This window comes from Pogona vitticeps, chromosome 2, assembly GCF_051106095.1.
Source record: "Pogona vitticeps strain Pit_001003342236 chromosome 2, PviZW2.1, whole genome shotgun sequence".
Taxonomy (NCBI): domain Eukaryota; kingdom Metazoa; phylum Chordata; class Lepidosauria; order Squamata; family Agamidae; genus Pogona; species Pogona vitticeps.
The window spans coordinates 70,695,323-70,714,965 of record NC_135784.1 but is presented as its reverse complement, the minus strand read 5'-3'; the positions used below and the strand labels follow the sequence as shown (position 1 = coordinate 70,714,965).

At 40.2% G+C, this 19,643-nt stretch overlaps 1 protein-coding gene and 1 long non-coding RNA gene across 2 annotated transcripts in view; one reads left to right on the top strand and one right to left on the bottom strand.

Annotated features, from left to right (window-relative positions):
* FBLN2 (fibulin 2) overlaps window positions 1-17,838 on the top strand; it is a 184,528-nt gene extending 166,690 nt beyond the window's left edge. The window contains exons 13-18 of the mRNA XM_078385359.1: window positions 5,934-6,062; window positions 6,839-6,964; window positions 7,903-8,019; window positions 8,100-8,228; window positions 11,719-11,842; window positions 14,683-17,838. Coding sequence (XP_078241485.1) covers window positions 5,934-6,062; window positions 6,839-6,964; window positions 7,903-8,019; window positions 8,100-8,228; window positions 11,719-11,842; window positions 14,683-15,040 — 983 coding nt within the window. The 3' untranslated portion in view covers window positions 15,041-17,838. The remainder of the gene's footprint in view (window positions 1-5,933; window positions 6,063-6,838; window positions 6,965-7,902; window positions 8,020-8,099; window positions 8,229-11,718; window positions 11,843-14,682) is intronic.
* Window positions 7,299-8,837, bottom strand: LOC144586710 (uncharacterized). Its single transcript, XR_013541705.1, has 2 exons — window positions 8,554-8,837; window positions 7,299-7,657 (listed from the first exon to the last, which is right to left on the bottom strand). It is a non-coding gene; the product is annotated as an uncharacterized LOC144586710 (long non-coding RNA).
* Window positions 17,839-19,643: the final 1,805 nt, after the last annotated feature.

The following is a 19,643-nucleotide window of genomic DNA, read 5'->3' as shown; positions in this document are numbered from 1 at the left end:
TCATGAAATATGATATCCCTCTGACTGAGTAATGTCCTGGACCTAATTAAAGGCAGAACACACAATTTCACAGAAACTAATCAGAAGCCTGAACAAATGAATTAATGGCAACTAAAGTTGCTAATTTGCAGATTTAAATCTGCATTAAAATTAACTTTTTAATGCTTGCTCTGATGCAAGAAAGAGAAATGTAAAGACAGCACTTTAATTAAAATCTTTTTATTTTAAGTTATATTTTAATAGTTCATACATTTATTTAAAGGAACGCAGACTAGAAAAAGGATTAAAAGGCCAGAACTGTTTTCAATGAAACCTATTGCCTGTATCAGTACTGCAGATAGACATGCTATTTTTCTGTAAGTTGTTCTTTATAAAGCTGTCTATGCAAAATTAGATCCAATTGTACAAAAACAGGAGTCTTCACCTTTCTTGTCTATCTTTGCATTTGCAAGCTGACATACACGTGCAAGCCCTATTCAGGCATTCAGCTGATCAACTGTATATATTCTGTGCTGTCAAGGCAATTCCAACTTAATGTGACACTTTTCCTAGTTTTTGAGATACAGAATACACATAAGTGGATTCCTATTCCCTTCTCCTGGTGGCATCCTGGGATTGTACAGCTTGTTCATGACTGCACAGGTTGGCTCTTATCACATCAGGCACACTGAGGAATCGAACCCCCAACCTCTCCGTAACCAGAGACATAAACCACTGAGCTATCCCACCAGTTCATCTGATTGTAAGAGGTAATAAAAGTTAATAGCGGGCAGTGGTGGGCATGCACGCCTGTCCCAGTGTCTCTATGTATGCAGTAGAGATCTCCATTGGCTTCCCAAAAAAGTCTGTGCCTGAATAAGGCAATTTTTGTCCAGTCGTGTCCAACTCTAGGGGGCGGTGCTCATCCCCGTTTCCAAGCCATAGAGCCAGCGTTTGTCCGAAGACAATCTTCCGTGGTCACATGGACAGTGCGACTTAGACACGGAACACTGTCACCTTCCCACTGAAGTGGTCCCTATTAATCTACTCGCATTTGCATGCTTTCGAACCGCTAGGTTGGCGGGAGCTGGGACAAGCAACGGGAGCTCACTCCGTCGCGTGGATTCAATCTTACGACTGCTTGGTCTTCTGACTCTGCAGCACAGGCTTCTGCGGTTTAGCCCACAGCACCACCACGTCCCTCTCTGTGCCTGAATAAGGGCACACTAATTGGTGTCCAGCCCTCATTGTGCCCTTTTGGTGACACTGGGACCCTGTCCTTCTCCAGGTATTTGTGTGTTTCTGGATATCCATGAAAAAACCCAAGTCCTGCAAAAGGAGATAAGCAAGGGGTTGTGACATTGTGTGGTGGTGAGCTACGCAGCACCATTAATTTTGGGGATATGGTAGACCTTAAATATTGAGATAGAGACACACAGGAGGATTTTACTTCTGTGCACAGTGACCTTTCTAACTATGGTGTAAGTGCCAGTGCTCACTGATACTTGTACCACACACCAGAAGTAATCTGAAGAAGAAAAAAAGGGGAGAGAGGAATTCTGACCTAGCAGCTCAAAGCCAAGCATTTGAGCACATGGTTGTTGTGGGTTTTTCGGGCTTCTTGGCCGTGTTCTGAAAGTGGTTTTTCCTAACGTTTCGCCAGTCTCTGTGGCCGGCATCTTCAGAGGACAGCAAACTGAGCACAGTCACTCACATACTCCATTACGGTTACTAAACTAAAGTAGATGAGAAAGAAAGAAAACATGAATATCAAGATTGTGAATTCTAGCTTGTTCCACACCATGCTTTCCCCCTGATTCAGTCTGGTTGTGCTGAACACCATGCACATCCCTTGTAAGCACATGCTCCTCAGACCTGCAAGGCGTCTAGTTGCTTCTACTTCTTTATCTCTTCTTACTCCATCCTGTAGCACCTCTGCTTCATTTGCTTCCCAACGTGCCAATTTGGAGTAAGGCAAGCAGGATTTGCCTTGAAACAAGCATTTGTTCTAGAGTCATATAGTGAGTACAGATGGACTGGTTGATTAGTCAGGCTAAATCTTCACCCACCCACACCCTCTCTGCTAGCTTCTCAGGCTTCCCTCCCCATCAAAATGCTTGCTCGAACCTTCAAGCAGGGAGATAGGGAAGGAGTCAACACAGGGCTAGATGTGTACAAGAGGGGTGGGCTATACACACAAGTGATGAGCCAGAGAGGGTTCTTGCTTGTGAGCAGAGCCTACATGAGTGGGAATTCAGATTCAGAGCTGAAACATAGTAGGGCACAATGGCAAAGGAAAACAGGGTAGAGAAAAACTCACCTGTAAGCATATTCATAGACTCAACATCTGTAACACCTGAACAGGAATCATCTTAATAGGAAACTTTAATGTAGGGGACTTTTCAATTTCTCTGTTTACTCTCCCAGAAAATAAAACATCAAAGTAACCTTATATAAGGTAGAAAAAAGTCCTTGATGGACAAGTGGTTTTGAACAACATGGGAGAAAAAATGATTAAACATCAAAAAACTCATGCTTTCATCAGATAGCCCAGGTAGCTTCTTTCTTAGATCATACACTCCATTAGAAGCAGCTGTCAATGTCTAAAGTTTCAGTATAACTATTGACCTTACATATGTAATTTTTGACTAAAACCAAACATTATTTTTGGTATATACCTCTCAAAGAAAAATAAAAAGGGGGAAAAAGTTTGAGAGGATTGAATTGGGTTATCATCCTATAGGTAAAATCCTATTGGCGTAGCTTTGCTGATCCTGTGTAACTTGGATCAGGTTCAGGAACCATTTAATTTGAAGTTACTAAAAGCTTCCTATCAGAGTGTTTTAGGTTCCAGGACTCCTTAGAAGGCTCCTTTTCACTCTCGAGAAGCCTTTGGGGGCCTTGAAATGATGGGAGGAGGCAATGATCCAGGTCCTGGTTGTGTTGATCCTGCAGCAATTTGTTTTTCCTTTTAAATGTCTTCCCGCTCTAATCCCAAGAGTCCCACGGGCTTCTCTAGGGCAAAAGGGAGCCCTTGGGGCATAGGAGGTTTTCAATTAGTTAATCCTTTCATTTCTTCTTTGAGTCCAGCAGGCAGCAGCGAAAATGCCAGAAATGATAGGAGCAGGAGGAGGAATGCCCAAAGAGAGAGGAAAAAATCCTTAAAGAAAATTGGAGGGAGTCCAAAAATAACACACACACACCCAAAGAACACACTTCACTGGGATCTAGACCAGTTTCAACATTCCTCCCCCTCACAGATGTTCTGATTGACTGCAGAATGTCCCAGTTGGTCACACCACCATGTATTTGCAACAGCCCTCACAATGCTATTCAATGAAAAGTTTATCAAGCCATTTGACATGCACAGAGTGAAAGAAAAGTCACACACAAAGAGTAAAAGAAAGTTCGAACAAAAAAGATATAAAAACCACAAAATCTTTGTGTACCTTTTTTCTTGTTAATACAAATTATTTATGTTTTAGGAATTTTGGAAATTAGCAAAAGACAAAAGCATTTTGTGTGCATTTGTGTTTTGTGTAAACACAAAGCTTCCATTCTCATCATGCACCCGAGACTCCAACTAAAATTTAACTATGATCACTTCTTGATTATAAATATTTAGTATTTAATTGGGGTCTGTCACATTGCTGGTCTGATTATGGAAACCAACTAGACTTTGATTAATATGTTTTGTTTGTTGAAACCGACTCTAAGGTAAAGGTAAAGGTTCCCCTTGACATTTTCAGTCCAGTCGTGTCCGACTTTAGGGGGCGGCGCTCATCCCGCTTTTCAAGCCGTAGAGCCAGCGCCTTTCCGAAGACAGTTTGTTTGTTTGTTTGTTTGTTTGCTTGTTTATTCATTTATTTATTTATGACTAGGGAACGCTGTTTTACCTTCCCACCAAGATAGTACCTAATTATCTACTTGCGTTTACAGTGGTGCCTTGCACAACGATGTTAATTGGTTCAAAAAAAAAACACGTTCTGTGAAAACATCGTTCTGTGAAACACCATTTCCCATAGAGATGCATTGAAAACCGGATAATCCGTTCCAATTGGAATGGATTGCCGTCCTTAAGCGAAAATCCCCATAGAAAACATCGTTGTGTGAAACAATGTATCCACCATTCAAATGCATTGAGTAGGCTTCAAGGCATCTCAATGGGGGAGAAAAAAATTCACCAAAAATTAACGAAGACTCAGAACAAAGCTAGATTAAGTTTGCAAAGGTTTCACAAGCTGCACTAACGACTCCAAGCATTTAAAACAGTTTCTGAGTCTTCGTTAATTTTTGGTAAAAAAAATTCTGCCCCATTGAGATGCATAGACCCCCCCCAACCAAGAAGCAGCATGGCAGCAGTTAAAAATTTTTTAAAATCAGATTTGAACTTGGGCATCCAAATCCCAGAGGCAGGCCTGGCCACAAGAGAACAGCAACCATTTCCTTGCAGAATTCCACACACACAAAGCATAACCCACCCACCCCAACCAAGAAGCAGCATGCAGGAAAAAAATTAAAATCAGGTTTGAACTTGGGCATTCAAATCCCACACAAATCCACAGAAACCCCCAGCCAACCCCCCCCTGCAATTTCCCCAATGAAAAAAAAACCCATAACCAAAGCCAGACAGACCCAAATTCCCTCTTGCAAAAATCATCAGAGTTTTGCAATGCAGTACAGTACAGATACACTGTAAAACCCATCACCCACCCAGGAGAAGAAATGCAAGCTTACCTTTGAAAGTTCTCCAGCACAGAAAGCGCCCACAAGACAGAGCAAAGAGGCAAAGCCAACCTTTGAACTGCATGTCGGAAAGTAAACCCAGGATGCATGGGGAAGGTTTTTTATCCCTTCCCTGCACAGGCGCAATGCATCCTGGGTACAGTCAGTTAGAAGAACAAATTAGCATTGCCAAACAGCCACCTTTCCCGCTCTTTTTTGAAAACATCGTTAAGTGAAACGGGACCCAAAATGCAATCGTTCTGTGAAGCATGGTCCCAAAATCATTGTGCAAAAATTCCCTATAGGAAACATCGTTGTGTGAATTTATCATTGTGTGAGGCACTCATTGTGCGAGGCACCACTGTACATGCATTCGAACTACTAGGTTGGCGAGGAGCTGGGACAAAGCGACGGGAGCTCACTCCGTCGCGTGGATTTGATCTTACAACTGCTGGTCTTCTGACCCTGCAGCACAGGCTTCTGTGGTTTAGCCCATAGTGCCACCACGTCCTGCTAAAATAGCTGAAACCGACTCTAGTTTCAGCTATATTAGCAGGAAAATTTAATTGCCCACTGTAGGGGGGAAATGTGCAAGTGTCATGATGCTGCAGCATTGTAAGGTACTACAACACTAAGATGCTGGCTCCAGCATTTGAAAGCTTTCCTACATAACGAGAGTATCTGAGTGTAGGAAAATGCCTATGTGAGTCAATTTGTGCAGTAATTTTTCTTATTTTAGTTTTTAATATATGGAGACATAAATCAAGTGAAGAAGATAAATCTCAGTCTGTGATAAAGTCTAACTGTGATTTACTTGGAGCAGCTGAATTTCTCACTCATTTTCAGGAAATATTGCTTTACTAAATCAAAACATTACAAGGACTGTCATTGTCACTGTAGCCATTCTGGTGATGTCAAGGGCACATCTTTGTGGATGCACTAAGACATTTTGATTGGCACCAAACACATAGTATTCTTGAGGGGCCTTGGAAGTCACTTCAACACTTCTTTTAAAACACAAAGCCAGTTTTGGCAGAAGGGGACTGGGATCGCTAATCACTTCCCCTGCTGTGGCAAAATAAATGTAAGAATATTTCTGTTCTACTTTCACTCCAATAATGGAGTGCATCTTCATTCGATGCAGCAGGACTGAAAATGGTGCCATCCAGGGTGTGGCCGCCATCTTGGCCCACTCCAGTGAGAGTAATTGTTACCTTTTACTTTGGTAGATGTTGATGAATGCCAGACCGGCGTGCACAACTGTGGAGAGGGACAGGTGTGTCACAATATACCTGGAGCTTACCGCTGTGACTGCAAGATGGGCTATCAATACGATTCATTCAGCAGAACTTGCATTGGTACGTATTGCAGAAGAAATGCTGGTGTTGTTGATTGATGAGGCATGGCCCTCAGGCCAGCATCTACGTGCTGTTGTTTCCCTGCACAATTATTAAATTCCACAGCACTGAAGCTGAGGCAAGATAATAGAATTGCTTCTGAAATCTTCTTCATTCACAAATCCCACCTCAACTGTTCATCAGACATGCTATGGAGAATATCTTCCAATAACAGGGGTCACACTAACCTTTCCAAGCTAAAAATTCTTCCCTCCTTATATTCATTTCTATTCTACTGGCAGGTGAATTATTTATTTATTTATTTATTTATTTACTTTATAGGCCGCCCACTCTACCCAGAGGTCTCTGGGCGGCTTACAATAATTAAAATTCAATTAATATACAATAAAAGATAAAATGATTAAAATACAATTAAGATTGCTATCAGGACCCACAGTTGATGTCATTTCAATTAAATGAAAGAAATATGTGTCCTGATCAGGGAAAAATGTTCATGAGTAGTCAGTAATGCCAAGTGCAAATGTACAAAAAAGATTGTGCATTCCTCCTAACTCATTTTCAGGAAATATCGGCATCCTAAATCAAAATATCACAACACTGGAGGACTCACTACCACTCTCCATATTTCATTGTTTGCTCACATCAACAGTAAGAAAGAGAAATATCTGGAATGGAAGCAGTAATAAAAATTAGCTCTCACTCTGTTTGTTATTTTCTTCTCTAAAATAGAGCTCTTAAACCTGTTTTACATTCCTATTGATTGTGTTTTATGGCAGATATAAATGAATGCTGGAATTATCCAGGACGGTTATGTCAACACTCCTGCGAAAATACTCCTGGGTCCTATCATTGTTCATGTTCTTCTGGCTTTCGCTTGGCTTATGATGGGAAGCATTGTGAAGGTATCTATTTATAACTTTTCTCAAAGACAAAAGGGTCAGAGCAATCCATGTGGCATGGATAGATCACTGTTTGGGGGAAAAGTGAGGCCTCAGTCCAACCCCGAGATTGGTGCCTTTACATGTGGTTAATTATGTAAAACATTTTTTTGATATATTTGTTGATGACCAGATGACTTCATAACATTGGTGATGACACCTACTATGGTAGGTGGGGAAGTTAAGATGCAGCTTGTTGCACAGAACTGGTGTAAGTTCACTTGCATATGTGTATCCTCACTCCAGTCAATACAACTTATTCTCACTCAATGCATCTTCCATGTGCAAGTTGTGTATTTTGATAGGAATGCTTGCACATTTGGATTTCGTTAGTTGGGTTCATCGGAATTTTAGCTGCCTTTCTAAGAGTTTCTGATATTTCTAAAGGCACACTTACCTCAAAATAACTTTTCCTCACCCTTCTGACAAAGTAAAAACCTGATCAGCCTTTCCCACATAACTGTTGCATGTTATCAGGAATTAACAGGTGTTTTTTTTTTAAAAAATGGGATTGAATATAGACTGACCAGATGACAGGAACTTCAGAAGAAATCTGGTAGGAAAGTCACTTACCATATAATGCTAGTTGTGGCTATTGAGGCATCCCATTGAATTCAACAAGCCTTCTTTGGAGCCCAAGTTTTCTTATTGTCGAGGCTGTATTGCTATACTGGCAAATACAGAAAGGAAAAGTACTTCATTTTGAATCCAACATCTTAATTTCAAAATGCTTTTTCCAGACTGTGTTTGATCCCCTTTTATGATATTCACCTTTCTTGGTGATTGCCTGTAAAAGGGGGGGGGGTTCCATCTTTTTGTTTATAAATTCTTACTAATCAGTGACAGAGATATGACAGTGATTGGATTGATTCAACCTGTTTTCCATATTTACTTTCATACAGATGTCAATGAATGTGACAATAACCCATGCAGTCAAGAGTGTGCTAATATTTATGGCTCCTACCAGTGTTACTGCAGGCAAGGCTATCAGTTAGCAGAAGATGGCCATTCTTGTAAAGGTATTTACAATTGAATTTTCCAGTGCTAATACTGGTCCCATTCCTATTGCAGAATTACTTTGTCATTCTCTTTATTTTAGATATTGATGAATGTGCACTAAGTGCAAGTATTCTGTGCACTTTTCGTTGCCTTAATGTGCCTGGAAGTTATCAATGTGCTTGTCCTGATCAAGGCTATACAGTGTCAGCAAATGGAAGGACTTGTCGAGGTAAGAAATAGATTACAGTGCTTCCAATTCTGAAGTACACACACCAGGCACTTTTATTTATATGGGTTGCTATTTTCAGAGCTTGGAAAAGTTACTTTTGACTGTAACTGGTTCAGGAGTTCTGGAATTTATAGAACAAAAAGAAGCTTTTTTTCAGGATCTGTTTGTACCATGGCAATCAAAATAGCAGTAAGTGCTGCTATTCTAATATCAGTGGTAGAGAATAAGAGTTTGTCATGAACCTGCAAAATGATAGTTCAATGTAGTTCATGGTTTATTGAAGCCCACGAACCATGAACTTCCAGAACATTTGGAAAAAACAAACCACAAATTGTATTCTCGAAAGCTTTCACGGCCAGGATCCGATGGTTGTTGTAGGGTTTTTTTGGGTTGTTTGGCTGTGTTCTGGAGGCTTTTCTTCCTAACGTTTCACCAGTCTCTGTGGCTGGCATCTTCAGAGGACAGGAGTTAGAACTCTGTCTGTGAACAAATGAATCAAACGGGGGAAAAATCGATTTAAAAAGTCTGTTGGTTCAGTTTGTTTTGGTTTTGACGATCCTGAGTCGACCTGAACCAATGAACCAGCCATTTTTTTACTAGCTTTCTAGTTTGTTTGTTTTTTTGTTTAGTGCCCATCTCTGGAAGGGAATAATAGGAAATTCAAGGAAATTCAAGGAGCAAACTCTGTGCCCTGAGTGTGGCAAGGGGATGTCTGTCTGTCTATTTGTTACACTTTTATACTGCGCCATCTGGCCTGGGCGGTGTACAACAGAGAAGTAAGGGGAAAAAAACTGCCAAAGGAATATATAGCTTCCCTTCATATTTCTACATGGGTAGTTGAGAACACTACGAAGGGACAAATTTGAAGATACATGGAAGCCTTTTTCATTGCTTGTGATGTTTTAGTTGGTTCAGTGGAGATCAGCTTACCCGTTCAACACAGTTTAAACATTCATTTCAGCTGCACTCCTATACAACCCTGGGAGCAAGTGGGGCTTACTTCTGAGTAGTACCCTTTTCATGTGATATCACGTGGCAAGTTGTATAAGCAAAGATATTACAGACTAGACCGTCACAATGCCTCATGCAAACTCAAGCATCATACTTTGCAATGAAACAGTTCTCGCATTGGGCTGATTTCCTCCCTCCCCAATAGTAGTTGTCATGTGAGGAATGTGCTGATGGAAATTAGCCCTAAATCACAAGATAATGGCCCATGCAGGTTGGCCTGTCTTCCTACAAACATATCCCTTCTTTTTTCGGGGGGGGGGGAAGAGTCTCTGACAATGTAGGGCGTCCATAATGGCCTTGGTAAAAGGTTGCATGAGCATTAAATGCTGAACTTTGCCACTGCAAAGTTCAGATGTTCTCACAATCTTTTCCCTGGTGCAGAAAGATGTCTGTACAACATTGCTCAAAGCCTACTTGTGGGTGTAACAGTAGAATAGGACATACCTGTCTAATGTTCAATGGCTATAATCCTAGATCACGTGGATAATTACCAGATTCAGGAGATATTTTGCCTATATACAGTAATTTGTGCACATTGGATTTCTACCACACACAACTTTCTAAGCATTATACTCCTTGATGACGGAGGAATTCTTGGAAATGGAACAGTATTGCCCAAAGGACAGGACAGGAAGATATTCTCTGTCTTCCACCTGATGTTTATGGAACCTGTAGAGGGAAATATATTCTTAATCAGGGTTGTTTGATTCAGAGATTTAATAAATCCTTTCTCTCCCCCACCCCCCTTTTCCCTTTCCATTTCATTCATGTCATTTTTATAGCTTAGTGGTTCCAAGCTGATCTGTTTGAACTGGCATGCTAGGATTTTATGTTATGGACCATTGTTTTCAAAACAGTGTGGTTGAGCTTCAGAGAGCCAAGATGGAGAAGTAAATCAGTTTGCAACAAAGAGTGCCATATGGAAACAATTTAGCTATTCACCTAGTTTTAAGAATCAGTGAGGAGGGGCTTAATTTACTTTAATTCTCTTTGACTTTTCCTTTGAAAAATATTCCTTGGGCTTTTAAACCAAGCCACAGTCCATGCAAGAACAATTCTTGACCCTCAGGGAAGACTTAGGTATTTCATGAGAAGCCTTCCTGCGGCAAAATTTCACCACACTTCACCACATGGATTGTCTGCTAACATTTAGTTCATTTGCAAACCTTTGAATGATGTCTAGACATTTAGGAGTTTTCTTTGTGACTGCAAGAGATGAACTCTGCTTTCAATGTCAACAACAGCAACAAAATCTGAAAAACTTGAACTGGATCCATGTCATCTGGTATTCTGTATCTTTGGAACCACAACTTAATATTTTGTCATCTTATTGTTCAAGGATTGTCCTTGCACCAAGAAACAAATGGGGGAATCTTTTGTTTTGATCTGAAGTACATTATGTAGCAATCAGCTTTTCTGAATGCAACAGAACTATAGGCATCTTCAGATGTGAAGCTTTGGCCTTAAAAAAAGGAACACCTGCCTTACTGTCTCAGTTGTGATACGTACAAAGGATGATTCTGTTGCTATTATTAGCAACCTGTGTTTGAATAAGATTCCAGTGAAAAGGCCAGCCAATGCACAAGGGGGGGGGGACAGGCCTGCTGTGTTTGTTAGTGTGCTATATTTGTATCTTTCTTCCAAAGATCTCAAAATGACTCACCCAGCTCTTCTGCTTCACCATTTCCTCCTCACAATAGCGCAGCATCATCATTCAACTTTGAGGTCTGCAAGTCATCCAGTATGTTTCATGGGGCTCCTTGGAGGCTTGAGCCTGCTACACCACCCTGATGCTCTGCATGTGTGTAATCCAGAGCTTAGGAACACAATTGGCTGAAATCCCATTGTTCAGTATAGTAGGTTGCAACTAGACTAGGTTCAGGTGAATCCATGGAACTTATAGAGGAATCGACACACAAATTTCTCAGTGATTCAGTAGGCTTATTCTAATTACAAATTATGATACTCAGCAAGAGATACTCAACCCACTGTCTTGGACCATAGATCTCAACATTCCCAAGTAACGTGGCTTTGCTGGCCGGGGAATGCTGGATATTATAGTCCAATATAGCTATATCATTCCAGTATCTGATATCACCAGAACGTGAAGCAATTCTGACTTTGCCTTTTTGCATTTTAATTGCACATGCAGAATCTGAGTGACACTAACTATTTGGCTCATGTATGAGAGAGGATGCCTATCAAATAAATGCATGCTGGCAAGCCTTGAGTATAATGGGTGAATAATTCATAAAGCTTGGCAGATATAACCTTACCTTTATTGTACAGAGATGAAACACAAAGCCTCTGGTTAACAGGAATGCACGGGGCTGATTTCATTTTTTCATATCAAGCCTGTTGCTTTCTCATGCAGGGGACATTTCTAGCACAGTTTTGGAATGTGGCAGACTCTATTCTATACTTTTTTTTGTTATTAGGTTGCATAATCTTTCCCATATATATGCATATTTGATTCCAGATATTGATGAATGTGCAATGGGAACCCACAATTGTTCGTCAACGGAGTCTTGCTATAACATTCAAGGTAGCTTCCGATGTATTCTGTTCGAATGCCCTCCAAACTACAGGAAAGTGTCTGATATGTAAGTCCAATACATGCTTTTAAAAACATTTCTATGTGACAGAATATTCTAAGTGTTCTCTTCCATAATTATTCTGGTTCAGGACCTTGTTATAGCCTTGTGAATAAAAAGTTATGTGCTCCTTTTAACCTGTTAGCCTGAGTATAATTGATGGGCAACACAGATTTCTCCAGTGCTACCCTTAGAGACACAGAATGTATATCTTTAGTCTAACTCCTTAAGTCCCATTTAATAAGCCTGTGATGGATTAGAGGCAAGGAAATGAATTAGAACATAAGAATTCAAGGAAAATACAGTACTAGAAAGTGAGGTGACCTCTGTTGCACTTTCTATACCTTATAATGTGGGTCATTGTTATCGCTGGTCAAATGAGGGTAGAGGAGCTTGCCTTGGGCTACAAAAGGAGTAGAGGTTTGAGAGGTGAGATTTGATCCCAGCTCCCTCAGCCTCAAAACTGTTCATGCACTGGGCTACTGTGGTTCCTACACAGCTGTACAAGTTAAGACATTAGTGCTGCTATTTATCAAAGTAAATGGTGATGTTGGCAAGATGGATAATGTGTGGGCCTGCAGATGTTGCTGGACGATCACTCCCATCTCTCCCACACGATTGACTGGGCTAATTAAGACTGATGAACATTATGTCTGGCAACATCTGGACTGACATCCCCTGCATCTGACCTACAGACATAAGATGAAGGAACATCCGCTGTGTTTTAATTTTCCTTATTAATCTAAGGGAAGAGTTGTTTTGCTTTCCTTTGTGTGGTTGTTATACAATATCTTGCAGTGGGTAACTTCTTAAAGTTACTCCAACTGTTCCAGGATTTTTGCTTCAGTGTATTTCCATGATGTTAAAAGGAACAGAACTGGATTATGTATATCAAGCTAGGACTGATTAAATGAAATGGCTAGTTGGGAGCCATGGACATTTTCATGCCCTGCAGCAACCCTCTGTGTGTGTGTGTGTGTGTGTGTGTGTGTGTGTGTGTGTGTGTGTGTGTGTGTGTGTGTGTGTGTGTGTGTGTGTGTGTGTGTGTGTGTGTATATATGAATGAATGAATGAATGAATGAATGAATGAATGAATGAATGAATGAATGACTACTTTATTACGGTCAATGACCAGTAAAGCAGCAATCCTTTAGACAAATCTGTCAATAAACAAAGTAGCTGCTCTTCCCACTCAGCAACTGCCCTTCCCTTTGGCCACAGGACCTCATGACAAGTGGTGTGCTAACTTGATGACACTCCCGCCAACTCCTTTTCTGTTGAAATGGAGCTCCTGGGTTATTCTCTACAGTGGCATCATTTTCCATGTCCTCACCTAGTCTTTCTGCCAAAGTTTTAAAGGATAAACTGGACCAATTAAGCCAAAACAAACACCCCTTATGCCTGGAAAGAAACAGCTGAGATTAAAAGCAAAACAACCTGCCATCTCATCAGTGAATTAGGGCCAGGGGGAAAAAAAAGAAGACGTTCCCAGTCTGGCTAGAAAGCAAGCTGTCATCACCCAGTATATTCCTCAGCCCGCAAGGGGCATGAATTGCCCTGTTTATCTCTTTTCAGTTCACTGACAAATTGGACAGGAAATAGTCCTTCATATGCCTCAATCTTACTTTCACTCTGATAAAGTGATCCCAACAGTCTAATTTGTTCTGTAACAGAATATGCTACTTCTGCCTTATACCCAGGTCTTCTTCGCTATCCCTGCAGCTTCTGCTGCAGTAGGGTGTTTAGATGGAGAAAATCTCCCAATGGACCCCTTAATAGCATCATCCTGGGAGCTAAAAAAAGAACTCCCTTCCCACAAACCCAGAAAAGTGGCTTTTCCCATCTCTAGATGGGGCCCTTCTAAGAACATCACAGATCAGAAGTATAATCTACGTGTGTATATTTTAGAAAACTGTAATTTCACACGGTGAAAATCAAGATGAGTAGACATGGTCTAGAGGGGCGGGGTAAAAATCAAATAAATAAATAAATAAAATAAATTGACCCCCATACCTCTTTTCCATTTGCCTTGAGGCCTTGTCGTGGAACTTCTGCTAAGTAGAGTTTGGCCAAATTCGTTTCTTTAAAAAAATGAAACTCAGAGAATCCTTTATATCAAAGACATGACTGGGATATGTTGGGAGGTGTGACCCAAAAGAGGGATTTCTTTCATACTGTTGCCTCAGGCAGAGATGGCAATATTGAACCATTGATGTGTCTCAGCATATGTATAACACCTCTTTATTTTAGAACTGTACCACTCAAACTGAAAGCAAAACATGTGCTGCCCTGTTAAGTTGCCTTGGTAGGCATCGTTTGCTCTGAGATTTCATATATCCAGATCAGAGCCGTGCTCTTTGATGAATCACAGATTCCTTTTCCAGGCAACGGTACATAGCATGATTTGGCTCGTATTCCAATATGTGCTCATTGTGGAGCTTCCAACAGAGGCTTTCAAGGTTCACAACCTTTTTGTTACTTGGCTGTTACGCTGACAGTCACCTCAGTGAAAAGGGATTTCTAAAAGAAGGACAAGCAGCCGTTAATTGTCCAGCCAGTGTTTGCTGTTTCTCTGCCTAACACATAAGGGAGGTTTTAGAACAGGTAGCTGTATTGGTCTGTGCAAGCATATTAGGCAAAACCCAAAGAAAATAATAATATATTTTTTTAAAAAAGTCAAAAAAAATTGTGACACCTTAAAGACTATTATATTTTAATGTGAGCTTTCATGAACAAGTCCACTTCTTCAGACATATGAGAGTCTCCCCAGGACTCTACAAATGCCCCCCCCCTTTTTTTTGGATCACAGTTCCTGCTATGTTAAATAATTCTTTTTCTTCTCCTCTCAGGAGATGCGAGCGTATCAACTGCTTCAACTACCTAGACTGCCAAAACACTCCACTGAGAATCACTTACTATCAACTTAACTTCCAAACAAACATCGTTGTCCCAGCTCATATTTTCCGAATTGGTCCGTCACCTGCTTATGCTGGAGACAACATAATCCTTACCATCAAGAAAGGAAACGAAGAGAACTACTTCAGCACCAGAAAGCTGAATTCCTACACAGGAATTGTCTACCTTCAGCGACAAGTGAAGGATCCCAAAGACTTTGCGTTAGATGTTGAAATGAAGCTTTGGCGTCAAGGGACATACACAACTTTTCTGGCCAAAATTTATATTTTCATCACTTCTCATGCGTACTGAATCGTATGTTTGGCCTTTGGAGTTTATTGGTGCTATCACTTCTTTACTTTTCTACCAAAGATGTTTATGATGAGGATTGATAATGATAGAAAACCCATATCTAGCCTCTTTTGTGTTTTTAAAAAAGTTTTTAAAACATCTTTGTAAAATCAACACAAAACTTATTAACCCCATTTTTGTTCACTCTAGATTTTTAATCAAGAAGGCTTTGAGATGACAGGCAAATATAAGTACAATAGCTATGTTATTTTCCAAAAATCTTTTCTTAGCATTGCGGGATTTATGGCTTCAGAATTAGTTACACAGTGTGGATCCCATGTTCTATACAAATGTAAGTGACTAAGGTTGCAATCCTGTATATGTTTACTTAGGAGTAAGGCCAACTGAACTCAGTGGGATGTACTGCTGGATAGACATGTAGGACTGTGGTCTAAAATTTCCACTGGCTTTCAAAGAGGGCAAAAAAGGTGAGGCCTTTGAAATTAGCTTGAATACTGTACAGTGGTGCCTTGTTTAATGACGATAATCTGTTCCAGGAAAATCGTTGTTAAGCGAAAACATCGTAAAGCGAAAATAAAAACCCCATTGAAACGCATTGAAACCCGTTCAATGTGCTCCAGTGGGGTAAAAACTCACAATCCAGCGAAGATCCTCCATACTGCAGCCATTTTCGCTGTCTGTATAGCAAGGAATCCGTCCCTAAACACAGCGGGGAGCCATTTTCATTACCCGGTGGCCATTTTGAAACCGCCGATCAGCTGTTTAAAAAACATCATTTTTTGAAGAATCGGTTCCCGAAGCAGGGAACCAATCATCGAAAAGCGAAATTCCGCCATTTAGATCGCAAAAAGATAGCCGTAAAGCAAATTCATCATAATGCGGGGCAATTGTAAAGCGAGGCACTACTGTATATGTAGTGCAACAGTAGAGCTGCATTAAGACTCATGGATGGGAAGCATGCTGTCTTCCTAGCATCGAAAATGCTTGAAGAATAATTTCAAGGCAGACAAGTAAGTGATCTTCTTTCTAATGAGCATCTTTTAAATTGACATGAAAAGCTTTGGCTGAAGAAGCATGCAATAAAAAAAACAAGAAGGTGAGACACCTTTAGCCCTCCTGCTACTTTGGTCTGCAAATTCAACAACCTCTCACCAATGGCCAGGCGAAGAAAATTAGAGACCGAAACAAATAGTTTCAGCATTTGAGTCAAGAGGCTGTCCTAAGAACATTGTGAAATATCGAAAGCTGGTTTCTTCCTAGGCATGTTGCTAAGTCGGGGAGAAGACACCCTAACCAAATTTCTAGTTTTCTCCAGCTCTTACATAAATAGGATCGCTTGTGCCCTAATTCAATGGATTCCAGCTGGCTTTTACCAAGTCAGTTGGGCCCTTAAACATTGCCTTATGTGGTCATGCATGCCACATGGCTACAGTAAAAGAGCAGGTTTTAATCTTGAGGGATCTTGGGATGTGGCTTAGAAGCTCTGGACCCTGAACAACATCAAATCAGGGACACAATGAGTGTACTTTGGTTACAGCCTTCTGACACCCACAGTGTGCCTGGTGCGTATCATAATTATGGATAGAAGTTTAGATGGGGAGGACAGCTGTAAAAGAAACCAGGTTTCCTCCTATATCTTGAATACTTTTTTAAAAAACTAGCCAGTGGGCTTCATCATGGAAGATTCATCTAGTGAAATTCCCTCTTCATTCCAATGACTAAAGGTGCAGGAAACCTGGTTTCTTTTGCATCTGGGTACTAGAAATGTATAATGTCCCTCAAATGCCCCACAGTTTATGCCTACTGACCTTCCAAGTTAGGGCTCTCTTTTCTACACCTAGACTGGTTAGCAGCTTATACATGCTTTAACAAGATAAAGTATTTGTGAAGCATGTTCAGGTCAAGAGGAATAAGCTCTGCTTTTGTTCTTAAATTTACATTGCAGTCTTAGCCATTTGCCTATTTAGTTCTGAAGGAACACATTACAGTATTTTTGAGGAACTTTCAGGGCAGACAAGATGTATTATACTCTTTCAAGAAAATGCCAAAGATGAAGTATGGCCAAACCAGAGATGATAAAAGCTTTTAACGCCCTATTACATTGCATAGCTATCCAATTAGAGCATTAAGATTAAACTTGTGGCAAATAAATTGGATGTATTTTCTGCTTTTCAGCCTAGATCACATGGTGAAAGTGGGAAGTTACCTGGCAGATTTTTGACTATGCTTATAATGCAATGCAATTTTTCCTTTTTTAAAAATTACATTTATTGTATAGACAACTGGATATGCTTAATCCATGGACAACATGCACTACTCTAATTTTTTTTAAGTGGAAACTCACAAGACAACAGCAAAATGCTAAAATAAATATTTGTCTTCCTAGATAAAATAGTCTTTAGTCCAAATTTTTATTGAACATCCTTTAACACAGCTATGTGTTACCTACAAAACATTAGCGAAAACAGTTTGTTTTTTTTGCAATATTGTTTAATCTTTTTGTTATGTTGTAGTGGATCTTATTTTGTATATAAAACAAGAGAAACAACAAGCCATAGAGCCATTTTATACATCAGTGTAAAAAAAAAAGAAAAAAAAAGAAATGCTGCAGTATTATGGAATGTAAAATACTAATTTGTATTATGGATTAAACCTGTAAATGCTTCTTATGCTTAAGGGAGAGTGAAAGAATCATGTGTGGGGTGGGTGTTGAGTTGTTAACATTTATGATTTTTTTTTCAGTGTTATTTTTGTCTGGATTTTAGTATGCAGTAAAATATAAGTATTGTTGTAGGTGATGCTATTTGTGATTTGTCATCCCTCCCAACTCAAAATAATCCAGCAAAATTTTAAAAGTAAATATTGCTTATTTCACTTTTTAAAAGAAACAACATAGCTAAACCTTACATAATTTTTTAAAAAATTATAAATTAGTATCAACATGTCCTTACTTCCCCAAAAAAGTAACATGGCAGAAAATAACATGATTTCCAGATTCTGTACTACAGCATTAACTGCTTCAGAGCTAATGGCCATAGACTTTCTATAGAAAAAAAGCAGAAAAGGTTCATGCAGAAATATGTTTATCAGTTAAATGGCCATGTTCCATCACATGTTGTGGGTCTGCAGTTTCAGCTGAGGGTAAATCACACTGGAACAGGCCAGAAACATATTAAAATGGGCTGTCACCATCCCAGATTTGTCCCCATAAATACCAGACTATAAAACAGATTCCAGAAGGGATCTGGAATGTCCATCAGCTTCTATGGTAGAATTAGACACACACCTACCTGATGTTACAACATATGGAGGCCAGTGGAGCTATGAGAGCATGGATGCTTTCAATACCCCTGTGCAAGAACTGTGTGATGTAGTTCTCCTTGCCTGTGTAGGATGTTTTAAGAAGCCATGAAACCCAGCATTTTCAATCAACATTAGTATTTGATTGACTACAAATGCCGTTCAAGCTCCAATGGTCTGTCCTGTCAAAGAAATAATGGGCAAGCAATTTGTAATGTGGAGACCTTCTGCCGACCAGAAGCAACCATATTCAATCATTTTAAGTCACTTGCAGTTTGCAATGATGACTTGACGTTTTTAAAGACAGGCAAAGGATAAAGAAAGGCCAGAGTGTGGGTGGGATCCCAAACAAACTAGTTTGCAAAAAGAAAAGGCAAGTAAAATGCTTAATTGTATTTCTGGGCTACTTCCTTCAGCAACTCTCTTTCTTCAGTATATCTTCTTGGCTTTATATCAGCAAGATCTTGGCTTTTATAAAAGTGTGACGAATGCTGTTTGCCTTCTTTATTTGATAATAAATGGCTGGAATCCTGTTGGTGGCTTTTGCATTTAGGACATTCAGAGAAGTCTTGGGGGCAATCTGTTGCCCTTTCAGAAGGTGCTGGTTGCAGTTCTGAGCATGCAGCTAACCGCACAATCTGGCAATCTGAGCAGCAATTTCGCCCCAAGACTTCTATGAATTCCCTAAATACAAGGGTAAATCATCAATAAAATTCTTGCCAATAATTATGTGCCATCAAGTCAGTTCCAACATAGAGCTACCCTCCCATGATTGTCCAGGTATAACATCCTCAGAAAAGAAATGGAATTGGAACCAGTGTAGGGATGGCTAACATGCCTTGTGTATAAGAGCTCAACCACCACAACATAAGCTTTTGGGATATTAGGGCTGAGTTAGCATTGCACTCAGTCACTGGAAAGGCCTCTCAGTGAGTCCTTTTATGGAGAAAGCTGGGGTGAAAATATTTTCGTTTTTCGTTTAGTCGTTTAGTCATGTCCGACTCTTCGTGACCCCATGGACCAGAGCACGCCAGGCCCTCCTATCTTCCACTGCCTCCCGGAGTTGGGTCACATTCATGTTGGTTGCTTCGGTGACACTGTCCAACCATCTCATCCTCTGTCGTCCCCTTCTCCCCTTGCCTTCACACTTTCCCAACATTAAGGTCTTTTCCAAGGAGTCTTCTCTTCTCATGAGATGGCCAAAGTATTGGAGCCTCAGCTTCAGGATCTGTCCTTCCAGTGAGCACTCAGGGTTGATTTCCTTTAGAATTGATAGGTTTGTTCTCCTTGCAGTCCAAGGGAT